The following is a 14,924-nucleotide window of genomic DNA, read 5'->3' on the forward strand; positions in this document are numbered from 1 at the left end:
CGTGTGTAGAACAATAATATTGAATACTCTGACAACATGTAACTATGTTCTGTGTAGGTTTGGAGGGACATTGATAGAATTAGTCTTCTCCTAAACCCTTAGAAAATCTCTGTTTTGAAAAAGACAGTCTGTATGACCAAAAATATGATATTTACATGTTGTAGTTCATTTTGATACTATAATAAATGTTTGAATCATATCGATGCCACATATGCTTTCAAAATGAGAAGTTACTTATTATGTTCAATTGAACTTCAGCAGTGGTGGAAAAAGTAGTTTATGAATGAATCCATACATTATCATCCTTTACATTTGGTGTTGCATAATCTTAACGAACATCTTGAAAATGAATTAGCATAATGCATCAATAAATGTCTATAGTTGGAGAAAAAATACAGATATCTGGGTGGCAGTAGTTTATGAATTAATCCATATATTATCATGATTTACATTTAGTGTAGCATAATCTTAACAAACGTCTTGAAAATGACAGCCCCAATGGCAAAACAAGTGAATAGAATTACATTGGTCTTCTGCAAAATAAGCACCACCACTTTGCGATATGAGTAGAACATTTTTGAATGAATCCTCTCTCGCAGTCATCATATTTTACTCCTTCGGATTCGGCTGGTCGGCTCAGTTGACGCCCAAGAAAAGAACCAGACAGCGTCCTCTAGAGGTTAGAACCTACTTTAATCCAATTGCGCACGAATGTGAAATCAATGGAGACGAAGATTCTATGAAATTACTACAGCGTGGTTGGCGTGACGGGGGTAACCGCTGACTATAAATGGCGGGACGCGTTGTATCCGAACATACCTATAAACTTTGCCTGAACGGGTTTCCAACCGCTGCAAGAGGCAAATAACATCCTTTCTAGTTGGTTTGCTATAATTGAAGGTTATCAGAGGTGTTGCGAGTGACAATAGCCAGAACACAAATCTAAGGTAAGTATGGATCACCTCAAATATATATATATATATATATATTTTTACATTAGATAATATCTCTGGACCTTCAGTTTGTGCATTGCAAAATAGTTTGCAAATATATATTCATAAAGGATTTTCCAGTTTTACGGACCAATAGGTTATTGAAACGTACTATGTGCGTAAAACAGACAGAGAACTCCAAATTAGTTATACAATGCCAATGTCAACCAAATATCATATAGGATGCATGTTTTTTTAAGTAGCCTAGTATATTTCCACTAATAATGATATCTTCTCTTGTTTTCGAACGAATGGCCAAGTTACCATGAAGTCCACCTGCCTGATCATTCTGGTATCTCTGGCAGTCTGCAACCTGACCGTGGCTCGAGGACAGAGCATCCCCGATCAAGAGAAAACGGGAGACCGGCAGATAGACGACATCATCCTACAGAGGGCCGAGGGCATCCTGCTCCGCTCCATTCTAAAAATGACAGAGGATGAGGATGGTGTGAATGGTGCGTAATAGCTTTTGGATCGATTTTGTGTTTTGGCAAACTGGCCGAGTTTGACACGAACCGGGGGTGTTTTACATTGAATTGAAAAGCAAATAATTTAACACAATTGAAGACATTAATTCTAGCTATGCTTTTGTATACCTGTTTTAAAGTTACCTAGTTGCACGAAAGAAACATTTCTATTCGTTTCAGAAAGACCAGATTAACTCAATATTTTCGATTGTTTCATTAACAAATAACCCAACATTTCCAAGATCTTTCATTCATGTTTTGTGCAACATTAACGTGAATACATTAATAGATTGTGTTATTTGTTAGGATGCAAATCTATTTGGAGAGGGCAACCGGCAAAGCACCCGTGAAACGCATCCAATATTTTCCAGAAGTTAATACTGGCATCAAAGCACAAATGCCTATATTTTAATGGTGAAATAATGAAAACAGAATAGAATAAATATGTTTGACATAACCTACGTTTTCATGTTCATGTATGTTCAATGGAAATACATGTACACATGGCATAACAAGCGGTGGCAGATTTATGTTTTCCCCTGTCAGTAAACTAATCAGGTTGTCATTTTAATTTTACAGAGGCATTGTCCTCTCAGCCAGAGTGGCTAGTGAAGCGGCAACACCCTGGTAAACGAGAGGAGGACGAGGACGAAGACTCAGGGGAGGTCCAGAAAAGACAGCACCCAGGAAAACGTGAAGACGAAATTGACTCTTTTGTGGAGCTCCAGAAAACGCAGCATCCAGGCAAGCGCTCAATGCTGGAGCAGATTACAGAGAACTCCGCATTTCTAAGTGAACTCTCCAAACGGCAGCACCCGGGCAAGCGCTACCTGATGATGTACAGCAAGCGCCAGCATCCTGGCAGGCGAGATGTGGACGACGAGTCAGACGAAGGGGACCTCCAGGAGTTGGAGAAGCGCCAGCATCCCGGCAAACGTTACTGGTATAACATGAGTCCGGATTTGGGCGCCAACAGTCCCTGTGACGTGCTGGACCCTGGCTGCAGTAAAGCCAACCTGTTGCTCGAGCTGTTAGACAACGTGACAAAGAGTCGCGCCGCGGAGAAGAGACAGCACCCGGGCAAAAGGTCCGCACCTGACGAGGATTTGACTGAACGGGAGTGACGAGTGGGCTGGCGCCTGCGAAATACTGTGTTGTAAAAAAAAAAATCTATGTGTAAATTGATACAAGTAATAATTTCAAGTGATTTATTATGAATATAATATGGACCCCTCTGCCATGGGTAGTCTATAGTTTATTTGGCAAGCTGCTTTTATGACGAATATTCAGAAAACGTCTCCAGAAAGTACTGAGAAATGTTTAAATGAGATATTATTATTTTTTTGTTGGGGGGGGGGGGGGGGGGGGGGGGCTTGAGTGTAATTAAACACATTTGAATTGCCAGAATCAGTAACGCTCAAAGGGATTTCAAGTTAATGAATAGCTGTATTGTTTGCTGGACCAATATTGTTGTCGTGAGATGCTCAGAAATGTATTCGTTTTACAGATTAAGCCTACGTGGCAAAGAAAAATAATAATAAAGCGAAGCATCTCAGGGAAATAGCTTTTGGCTCAGCAGGCAGGGAGCCTGCATCCAACAGAGGACGCAGGCTTTAAATCTGCTCTCTTCGGTCTGGCCTTGAATTGCATGATTCTAAGTGTCAGAGTTATGTAGACCAAATTGACCTGTAGTTAGGTTTATGATTTAATGCGTTCAAGTTGTAAAACACAAGTGAATGTTCCCCGGACATATATAGTGGGTCTCTGGATTATTTTCTACTTGAATATATTGCATGGTATAAAAACGGATTATTATTGTACATTTTCTGTTACTTTTGCCTTAAAGCTTATTAGGTTATGTATCTACAACGCTGTTATAGGCCTACAATAAAACGCATTGGTACAGATCACGGAGCGTTGGTCTACAGTATGTTTTTCGTTTGAAATTCAGATCTATTCAGAGAAAGCCTCTATCCTTAGCCTTGCAACTAACATGGAATAGGTTAATTATGCGTTTACCTTCCCCTACTGTGATTTCTAGATACAGTGGAAGAGATGGACACCAATTCGTTCCCACTAACACAACAATTACAGCGCCATTAGCTAAGTAAAACGCACCCACGTTCAGAGACACACAACCAGTCAAAAGTTTGGGGTCACTTTTCAATGAAAACATACATGAAAGGAGTTGCAAAATGAATAGGAAATATTGTCAAGATGTTGACAAGGTTATAAATAATGATTTTTTAAATATTGAAATCAGCAAACGCTCATCCACATGACGCCATACACGTGGTCTGCCGGTGTGAGGCCGGTTGGGCAAACTGCCAAATTCTCTAAAATTACATTGTAGAGAAATTAACATTAAATTCTCTGGCAACAGCTCTGGTGGACATTCCTGCAGTCATCATGCCAATTGCACGCTCCCTCAACTTGAGAGAGCTGTGGCATTGCGTTGGGTGACAAAAGTACACATTTTAGTACCATTTTATTGTCCCCAACACGAGGTGCACCTATATAATTATCATGCTGTTTAATCAGCTTCTTGATATGCCACAGCTGTCAGGTGGATTGATTATCTTGGCAAAGGAGAAATGCTCATTAACAGGGATGTAAACTAATTTGTGCATAACATTTTGAGAAATGAGCATTTTGTGCATATTGAACATCAGCTCATGAAACATGGGACCAATACTTTACATGTTTATATTTTTGTTCAGTGTAGGATTTCCCAGCATTTTTGCAGGAGCTAGTCATTTCTATGCGATGTGGCCACAGGCACGTGAAGTACCATTATGACACACACAGTGCGACCAAAACAAAACTCTACACACATGCAATAGCATTTCTCACTCGATACAAAACATGGAATTAACATCTTGGTATCTCTGTTTTCTGTAGATCCACCTGCAACTGGACTCTTTAGAAGATAACCTACTCTTGGCGATACTTTCCTCGTTCTCGATTCGGGGAAAGGGTTAACACACTGTAGCTACTTGCGCCGATGCTCTCCTTCATGCGCGACTAGCAAGCTAGGGCTAAAACTTGTGAAAAAGGTAGCTAGTTATCTGGTAGCTAGTTAAAGTTCATATTATCATGCAAAAATCTAGTCACGTTAATTTGTATTGACATTCATTTGAACTTAGTCTACCTGTTGTCTGCTGTTTTCGTCTTTTCGTTTTGTGTGTAGAAATTTGGGACAAAATATCCACAGGAAAGTATTACTAAACCGACTTCAAAATGCAGGTCTCTGTGTGGCGATCTTGATTTGTTTGCTCATCACCTAAAGCACACACATAAGACAGAAGTGCATGCATACTAACCAAAACCATTCGAGCCCTCCCAGAAATGTGTTTGTTTGTTCAGAGGCTTACTCAGACCTAGCTCCGAAGCAGAATGCACAATACGACCTCCTGCTCCCAGAGGATGCTGGGTAACAAAAATGCCCCCCCCCCCAGTCGTCTCGGTGTAACTGACTCTTTCTCTCTGGTCTTAGGTTCCTGGAGGGAGACGAGGATGAGGATACATGCACCATCTCACAGGATGACATCGCTGATGCTGTGGGAATAGACACATTACCTCCGGGGCAAATTTGAGTCTTTCAGGGACAATGTGTCATTTAAGTTGCCACAAGCAGAAGATTTTAAATTATCTGTCTTTTTTATAACAATGTGTTTGTCTCGAACTCGCTCTCACTCCACAGTACTTTAATAACCTGAACCTGTCTCAGTTTGGGCCCTACCAACTGGATTACAACAAGACTAGATGGTCAGTTTCACCTGCTGTTGTTTGAGTGTTCTGTGCAAGTGGGCCAGATATTCTTTGCTTTATTGTTAGAGCTGCATTTACTGGATAAATTAACTGTGAGTGTGTGTTTTGGTCTTGAGAAGATGTCTGTTTCGTATGTGTGTGTGTTTCCTCTATTCCAGCCACCTGCTGCTTAGTGGAAGTAGAGGTCATGTGACCTGCCTAGACTGGCAGTCCAAACAGCTGATGTGTGAGATGAATGTGATGAAGATGGGGACCCAAAACACACCTCCATGCTGTAAGGGCTATTTGACTAAGAAGGAGAGTGATGGAGTGCTGCATCAGATGACCTTGCCTCCACAATCACCTGACCTCAACCCAATTGAGATGGTTTGGGATGAGTTGGACCACAGAGTGAATGAAAAGCAGCGAACAAGTGCTCAGCATTTGTGTGAACTCCTTCAAGACTGTTGGAAAAGCATTTCTCATGAAGCTGGTTGAGAGTGCCAAGAGTGTTCAAAGCTGTCATAAAGGCAAAGGGGCTACTTGTAATGAGTAGGTGTGTCCAAACGTGGACTGGTATTGTATGTGTATATATAACTCAGCAAAAAAATAAACTTTCTCTCACTGTCAACTGTTTATTTTCAGCAAACTTAACATGTGTAAATATTTGTATGAACATAATATTCAACAACTAAGACATAAACTGAACAAGTTCCACAGATATGACTAACAGAAAGGGGGGGGGGGGGTCGAAATAAAAAATAACAGTCAGTATCTGGTGTGGCCACCAGGTGCATTTACCTCCCTAGGATATGTGGGACGCTAGTGTCCCACCTCGGCCAAAAGACAGGAAAAATGCAGAGCGCCAAATTCAAAATAAACTACTATAAAAATCAAACTTTCATTAAATCACACATGCAAGATAGCAAATTAAAGCTACACTTGTTGTGAATCCAGCCAACATGTCAGATTTCAAAAAGGCTTTTCGGCGAAAGCAAACAATGCTATTATCTGAGGATAGCACCTCCCTAAACAAAGAGAAACCATAATTCAACCCTGCAGGTGCGACACAAAACACAGAAAATATAATTCATGCCTTACCTTTGACGAGCTTCTTTTGTTGGCACTCCAATATGTCCCATAAACATCACAAAGGGTCATTTTTGTTCGATTTAATTCTGTCTATATATATATATCAAAAATGTCCATTTATTTGGCACGTTTGATCCAGAAAAACACTGGTTCCAACTTGCTCAACGTGACTACAAAATATCTCAAAAGTTACCTGTAAACTTTGCCAAAACATTTCAAACTACTTTTGTAATACAACTTTAGGTATTTTTTAAAGCAAAATAATCGATAAAATTGAAGACAGGATGATCTGTGTCCAATACAGGAAGAAAACAAACAAGCATGCTTTCTGGTCACGCGCCTCTATCTAACAGTACACTTCAAGTGACCCTTGTTCAAGATGGCCGTACTTCTTCATTACACAAAGGAATAAAGACTGTTCTAAAGACTGTTGACATCCAGTGGAAGCAATAGGAACTGCATAAGGTCCTTTGGAAATCTGGATTCCCAATGAGAACCCATTGAAAAGAGTGACCTCAAAACAAAACAAAAATAATCTGAGTGGTTTGTCCTCAGGGTTTCGCCTGCTAAATAAGTTCTGTTATACTCACAGACATGATTCAAACAGTTTTCTATCCCAATCCACAAATAATATGCATATCTTATCTTCTGGGGATGAGTAGCAGGCAGTTGAATTTGGGCATGCATTTAATCCGGACGTGAAAATACTGCCCCGTTACCAAGTTGTTAAGTACTGCAGTGCATCTCCTCATGGACTGCACCAGATTTACCGGTTCTTGCTGTGAGATGTTACCACACTCTTCCACCAAGGCACCTGCAAGTTTCCGGACATCCAACAGGTCCCAGACGTGCTCTGTGGGATTGAGATCTGGGCTCTTTGCTGGCCATGGCAGAACACTGACATTCCTGTCTTGGAGGAAATCACGCACAGAACGAGCAGTATGGCTGGTGGCATGCTGGAGGGTCATGTCAGGATAAACCTGCAGGAAGGGTACCACATGAGGGAGGAGGATGTCTTACCTGTAATGCAAAGCGTTGAGATTTCCTGCAATGACAACAAGCTCAGTCCGATGATGCTGTGACACACCGCCCCAGACCATGACAGACCCTCCACCTCCAAATTCGGTCCCGCTCCAGAGTACAGGCCTCGGTGTAACGCTCATTCCTTCGACGATAAACACGAATCCGACCATCACCCCTGGTGAGACAAAACCGCGACTTGTCAGGGAAGAGCACTTCTTGTCTGGTCCAGCAACGGTGGGTTTGTGCCCATAGTCGACGTTGTTGCCGGTGATGTCTGGTGAGGACCTGCTTTACAACAGGCCTACAAGCCCTCAGTCCAGCCCCTCTCAGCCTATTGCGGACAGTCTGAAAACTGATGGGGGGAATTGTGCGTTCCTGGTGTAACTCAGGCAGTTGTTGTTGCCATCCTGTACCTGTCCCTCAGGTGTGATGTTCAGATGTACCGATCCTGTGCAGGCGTCGTTACACGTGGTCTGCCACTGCAAGGACGATCAGCTGTCCGTCCTGTCTCCCTGTAGCGCTGTCTTAGGTGTCTCACAGTACGGACATTGCAATTTATTGCTGTGGCCACATCTGCAGTCCTCATGCCTAATTGCAGCATGCCTAAGGCACATTCACGCAGATGACCCTGGGCATCTTTCTTTTGGTATTTTTCAGAGTCAGTAGAAAGGCCTTTTTAGTGTCCTAAGTTTTCATAACTGTGACCTTAATTGCCTACCGTCTGTAAGCTGTTAGTGTCTTAACGACCGTTCCACAGGTGCATGTTCATTAATTGTTTATGGTTCATTGAACAAGCATGGGAAAGTGTTTAAACTCTTTACAATGAAGATCTGTGAAGTTATTTGGATTTTTACAATTTATCTTTGAAAGACAGGGTCCTGAAAAAGGGATGTTTCTTTTTTGCTGTGTGTGTGTGTATACTTTTTTACCACCTCCATTGATTTAGTCACCCTAATTCTGGCCATTTTATAAGGGTAAAAACTCCAAACTTTTGAATGGATTATGATGGCGATATGAGATTTGGACCATTGGTTTTCTTAGAGGAAAATCTACACAATTAACATTGACCCATTGGTCAAAAGATGAGTTTTTGTTTGGAAACCCTACACACTCATTTACATGCACATTTTAGGCATTATTTCCTCTCCCATTGAATCATCCTAATCTGTACTCCTCTGTGTCCTTTAGGTGGCTCCACTGTGAAGCCATGTTCACAGTGGCTCAGAAGAAGTGGCTCTATATCTATGACAACAAGGGCATTGAGCTCAACAATGGTTTCCGCATGCAGTTTCTCCCCTACCACTTCCTGCTGGCCACAGCGGTGTGTTAACTTATACTAGCTTTGTAATGTTTGTGTCATATGTCAGGGGAATCTATTGTGTAATGTGCTTGTTGAGAATATGAATGTGAAACTGACTGAAGACATTAGTAAGCTCTGGGGGGCTAACACAAATCTTCAGCTCTCAAGCAAGGTTACTCACACAACATGCGAGCGTAGTCAGGTGAACCACCACCAAGACTCACCTGTGAACTCCTGTCCCTCTACCCCTCCTCCAGAGTGCGACAGGTTCCCTGCAGTACCTGGACGTGTCGGTAGATAAGGAGGCGGCGGCCATCTGCACCAAGGCTGGATGTGATGGCCCATAACCCACACAACGCTATCATCTACCTGGGCCACTCCAACGGCACCGTTACCCTCTGGACGCCCAACCAGAGAGAGCTGCTTGTCAAGATGCTCTGCCACCAGGGAGGCATGCGCTTGGTCACCATTGACAAGACTGGCACGTGAGTCTCAATCAAAAACATAATATCGTTCTAGTTTTGGTCTCTTAGCTATTGCAAGGTGGTTATAATGTTATGTAATGTAGCTGTTGTAGTCCATATGAAATCCACACATTTGGGTCATTTTATTTTTTGTCTTTGCTGGTGTACTTCCATAAATGTCCAGCAGAGGGTTTTCCTGTAAGAATCTCCTGTCTATGCAGGTACATGGTGACCTCGCGCATGGACAAGAGGCTGAAGGTATATGACATCAGATCCTACTGGCCCCTGCTGTCCTACCTCTTGCCTGCGGGAGCTTCCTGTCTGTCTCTAAGTCAGAGGGGCCTGCTGTCCGCCGCTACGGGAGACATAGTCCAGGTCATACACTATAGTCATACATACTGCTTAAAATGTTTGTGTGCCATGCCTTTTGTATTTCCCTGTGATCCTCAATATAAACTCAATGTTTCCTGCCATTCCATAGTTCCATTCCACCAAGCCATGGTATAGCCTCAAACTATATTAACCTATATGGCCCACTGAATCTAGAACCAAGCATACTTATGAAATTGACAGAACTGGAACCTAAATACTCATTAAAAGTGAGAGAATGGATTGCTCTGGGGTAGCAACATGGCACCCAGCTCTGTTGTCCAAACTCTGTACTGTTTCTGACTCTTAAAAAAAAAACTCAGTATCTGTTAATGACTGAGTCTGTGTCTCTGTGCTCAAGTTGTGTCTGCTTATCTGTGTGTGTTCTGTAGGTATACAGAGATGTGGGTGGAACCCCAGTGACTAAGCCCTACATGGCCCACAGGGCACAGGGCTCAGTGTGGGTGGTAGACTTCTGTCCCTTTTGAAGACGTGCTTGTTATAGGCAATGGAGAGGGCTTCACCAGCATGGCCATACCAGGTCCGAATGAAATTCTGATTCAAATTCTCCTTTGTGCCATGTTCTATTACCACTCATACACAATACAATTACATGAAATGTCTTCATTATTTCATATTTTACTAACACACATCTCTCTTGCTCTTCTTTCTGATCCCTAACCTCTGTTGGCAGCTTTCCACCCCTCCGGAAGTGATCAGGAAAACAGTGGAAGTCAGGATGAAGACAGATAAAGAGAGAAAAAAGAAGAGGCGGCAGCAGCTGGACAGAGGGACCAGTGGATGTGTCAACTCCCATTGGTCCTCTGTGGGGATGAATTTTGACCTTTCAGATACACGTTCTTGGACATTCTTCCAAAAGCCCAGACAGCAGGCTCCAACAGCCACTGCAGACACAAAACAGTGTATTCAGACCCCTTGACTTTTTACACATTTTGTTACGTTATAGCCTTATTCTAAAATTGCTGAGAAAAACAACGAGTTAATCAATCTACACACATTACCCCATAATGACAAAGCAAAAACAGGTTTTTAGAACTGTTTGCAAATTTATAAATAAAATAAATAAAATGTACATTACTCAGTACTTTGTTGAAGCACCTTTGGCAGCGATTACATCCTCAAGTTTTCTTGGGTATGACGCTACAAGCTTGGCACAACTGAGTTTCTCCCATTCGTCTCTGCAGAGCCTCTCAAGTTCTGTCAAGTTTGATGGGGAACATCGCTGCACAGCTATTTTCAGGTCTCTCCAGAGATGTTTGATCAGGTTCAGCTCTGGCTGGGCCACTCCAGGACATGGAGACTAGCCCCAAAGCCACTCCTGCATTGTCTTGGCTGTGTGCTTAGGGTGGTTGTCCAATTGGAAGGTGAACCTTTGCCACAGTTTGAGGTTTTGAGTAAAAGGCACGACAGCCAGCTTCGAGTTGGCCAAAAGGCACCTAAAGGACTCTCAGGCCATGAGAAACCAGATTCTCTGGTCTGATGAAACCAAGATTGAAATCTTTGGCCTGAATGCCAAGCGTCACATCTGGAGGAAGCCTGGCACCATCCCTACAGTGAAGCATGCTGGTGGCAGCATCATGCTGTGGGGATGTTTTTCAGACGTTGGGACTGGGAGACTTGTCAACATCAAGGAAAAGATTAACGGAGCAAAGTACATAGAGATCCTTGATGACAACTTTCTCCATAGCGCTAAAAATCTCAAACTGTGGCAAAGGTCCACCTTCCAACTGGACAACCACCCTAAGCACACAGCCAAGACAACGCAGGAGTGGCTTCGGATCAAGTCTCCATGTCCTTGAGAGGCCTGGACTTGAACCCGATAGAACATCACTGGAGAGACCTGAAAATAGCTGTGCAGCAACAGATCCACAGATGATGCACTCTATTTCACTCCACAATGCCCTTTCCCACCTGGACAAAAGGAACGCCTATGTGAGAATGCTATTAATTGACTACAGCTCAGCGTTCAACACCATAGTTCCCTCAAAGCTCATCACTAAGCTAAGGATCCTGGGACTAAACACCTCCCTCTGCAACTGGATCCTGGACTTCCTGACGGACCGCCCCCAGGTGGTAAGGGTAGGTAACAACACATCCGCTACGCTGTTCCTCAACACGGGGGCCCCTCGGGTGCGCGCTTAAGCCATAAGATTCCTGAGCATCTAATCAAATGGCTACCCACACTATTTTCATTGCTCCCCCTATTTTTACATGTACATATTACCTCAATTACATTGACTAACTTGTGCCTCCACACATTAACTCTGCTGCTCTTGAATTATTTTTTTGTTTTATTTCTTATTCATATTTTTGTTACTGCATTGTTGGTTAAGGCTCATAAGTAAGCATTTCACTGTAAGGTCGACACCTGTTGAATTCGGCGCATGTGACAAATAAAATTTGATTTGGTTTTTTAAATTTGCCCCAAAAAAATACATCTAACCCTGTTTTTGCTTTTTCATTATGCGGTATTGTGTGTAAATTGATGAGAGAAACTTGAATTAATTTTAGAATACGGTTGTAACGTAACAAAATGAAGGGATCTGAATACTGTCCAAATGCACTGTCTCTCCCTGAAGGCCAGGGACTCATTGATAATCAAAGCAACTACCACATATTTACTGCCTTCCTGCTCTTCTGTATGCGAGGGTAACGCCACCAATGTATTGTGCTTCTATAATCCTAACACCTCTGAATTATTTAATTGCTAAATAATTATGTATGAAATATGAGTTTTTTATCAAGATTTCACAATTTTTAAATGTATAAGCCTTGAACTGGGAAAGGGGAGATACCTAGTCAGTTGTTCAACTGAATGCATTCAACCGAAATGTGTCTTCCGCATTTTTAACCCAACCCCTCTGAATCAGAGAGGTGCGAAAAGCTACCTTAATCGACATCTTCGGCGCCCGGGGATCAAAAGACCATGGTAACTGGCCCAACACTCCTACCCGCAAGGCTACCTGTCGGCCCTCACCGCCTTAGTTTAGGACAATACATGTTATTCTATTTAGTTATGTGGACGTCAAGGAAGTGGACATTGTTGATTCATTTCTCAGCAGACCATTCTATGGGTGTGCAATAACCAGAAAATCAAGTTTGGTTTATCTCATGCAAGAGTGTTTTTATCAATGCTCATTGACATTGGCTGATTAATTGCACGCAGGTCTGGTTTCAAGACTTTGCATGTTATAACCTGCTTTGCACGTGACTACTTATAATCAGCACACACTGGTTGAATAAACGTTGTTTCTATGTCATTTCAATGAAACAACATTGAACCAAAGTGGCATAGACGTTGAACCCAGGGGGGCAGAGTTTGTCACAAATGAGAGTGAAAATGACAGAACTGTATAGAATGGGTAAAATAGCTTTGTGTGGACAGACAGACATTCAGGATATGATTCACCTGCCCCCTGGTTGCTAGGCAACTGCGGGAAGGTTCGGGTTTCATTTTTTTTGCCTCGCTTTGCCTTCCTGTCGTCATCATCTATATTAAGGAAGAACTTACATGCAACCCGGATCCACCCTTTGTTCATACAATGTTCCAGTTCGCTTCTGACCACATTAGTATTGAAAGGTTATTGTAAACAATAATATATTAGATAGTTATTCTATTTATCCTGCACACAGGAGCAAAGAGATGAGTGGGTGTCAAATTATGTCCCCACGTCTGAAAAATCCAAGAGATGTACTTTTGTCAACAACATTTTGTAAACTGCATTTGACTCTGTATTGGATCTCAACTGATTGCAGAAAAGCCCTCTGCAGCAGTGGACAAAATCCCTCTCTGGGTCAGACAAATCATTACTCCCAGCCCAGAAAAATCCATACATGTCCATACAAAAAATATATGGAAGCATTTCGCTGCCGAAAGTCAATTGAAAAGGCAAATGGACAAAAATGATAAATCAATATGTTTGTAATTCCTTTTCCTAAATGGGTATGCATTTGTTGTGACAAAATTATAATTAAAGTTCAAAGTAATATATAGCATTATCACTTTCATGATTGAGCATGCATAATACCTGCCAAATAGTAAAGTTTGAAATAGCAAAGTTTGTTTAATATGTGAGCATCAGGCTCGATTTGGTCTTATGTAGCAAAATGTTGATTTACATTGGATAAAAGTAGAGGCTCAGAGCTAGAAAATGGTATATCATTACATTACAGTTGAGGAACATTGAGAAAGTAAATCTCCTTTGAAAGTTGACAAACTTGTATCCCCACTTTTGGCCTGTGAATGTTTTGGTACAACTACTGGAAAGCTCTTTCTCTACACCCATCCAGCATAGTTCACACCCTCTTAAGTCTTAGCCCCACCCATCTCTTTAAGGATTCACATGTGAGACCATGTGCTGAATCAGTAGTTCCCAACCTTTTCTGGTTACTGTACCACCAACAGTATTTTGCTATGCCTGGAGTACCCCCCAAATTACCCCCTCTTGTATTTTACCAGTAAGCCTATGGTCTCATGAGTCTTCTCAAGTACCCACTGTGGATAGGCAATGTACCCCCGGGGTCCTCGTACCCCTGGTTGGGAACCACTGTGCTACACGGTGAGTACGGTAGTGTACTAATTTCAGAAAATAGCTTACGGTTGCGAGTGTGACAAAATAAAAGCAGGGCATTCTACCGGAGAATTTTAGAACTTGGACGCTGACTTGTTGGCCTAACATTATATCCAAATTAGACTTTTGTGCAGTTGATGTTCTTCACATTAGCGTCTCTGGTAACACACACTATATAAAATAAAATACAAGTTTATTTGTCACATGCACAGGATGCAGAAGTTGTAAACGGTACAGTGAAATGGTTACTTGCCCAGTGGAGTATTTTGTTTAAACATATAGCTAGATAGCTAGCTAAACAATTAACCATAATCCCAAATCATAGCATTACTACCCTGCATAAATCTACAGATTGTTAAAGCTAACCAACTAGCTGGGCTCAATGTTAGCTAGCATGGCATGCAAATCGCAATGAGATACGTATATTACTACACAGATCATACATGTAACATTAGCTAGTTAGCTAACAGTAAGCTTTAACTTGCAATGAAAACTAAATTAGAAATGTATCATTTCTGAAAATGTAGCTAGCTAGACTCTCTTACCCGTATAGATGGATGAACGCTTCTCCCTCTCCGTCACGGATGCCATGGTTGCCCTTAGTTTGAAGATGTAATCTGGAGACAGGTGTTTTATACAACAGCCTTATGTGTTCTCTTTTTGACTCCCTCCTCAATTGCAATCAAATGCTTGAATTTTCTCCATCTCCTTAGCTATCACACTCTGCTTCCATCAGGCATTACACTGATTTCAAAACAACTTTCAAAACCATTTCAAAAGCCTTAGAAACACTTTTTTAGTCATTTCAAAAATGCCGCTTTAGAAAAGGATTACCTACAAATACTAAGCAGCTCATGTTATAGACGGAAGCGTGC

General features: G+C 41.9%; 2 protein-coding genes and 1 pseudogene across 2 annotated transcripts in view; 2 read left to right on the top strand and 1 right to left on the bottom strand.

Moving 5' to 3' along the window:
- LOC110531972 (transmembrane and coiled-coil domains protein 1) overlaps positions 1-14,924 on the bottom strand; it is a 466,184-nt gene that overhangs the window by 174,704 nt on the left and 276,556 nt on the right. The window lies entirely within an intron of this gene.
- LOC118936388 (pro-thyrotropin-releasing hormone-A-like) lies at positions 816-3,367 on the top strand. Its single transcript, XM_036987869.2, has 3 exons — positions 816-947; positions 1,253-1,447; positions 2,039-3,367. Exons 2-3 carry the CDS (start codon positions 1,258-1,260, stop codon positions 2,581-2,583), a joined length of 735 nt encoding a protein of 244 aa, XP_036843764.1. The 5' UTR covers positions 816-947; positions 1,253-1,257; the 3' UTR covers positions 2,584-3,367.
- On the top strand, positions 4,771-10,156 carry LOC110531156 (WD repeat-containing protein 46-like; annotated as a pseudogene).

This window comes from Oncorhynchus mykiss, chromosome 9 (assembly GCF_057628025.1).
Source record: "Oncorhynchus mykiss isolate SJ-2025 chromosome 9, ASM5762802v1, whole genome shotgun sequence".
NCBI lineage: Eukaryota > Metazoa > Chordata > Actinopteri > Salmoniformes > Salmonidae > Oncorhynchus > Oncorhynchus mykiss.

Excerpts from the sequence above, each read along its gene's own strand:
- LOC118936388 (XM_036987869.2), top strand. The coding sequence starts at position 1,258 with ATGAAGTCCACCTGCCTGATCATTCTGGTATCTCTGGCAGTCTGCAAC. Across the intron at positions 1,448-2,038 it reads GGATGAGGATGGTGTGAATG|AGGCATTGTCCTCTCAGCCA; the intron begins GTGCGTAATAGC and ends TTAATTTTACAG.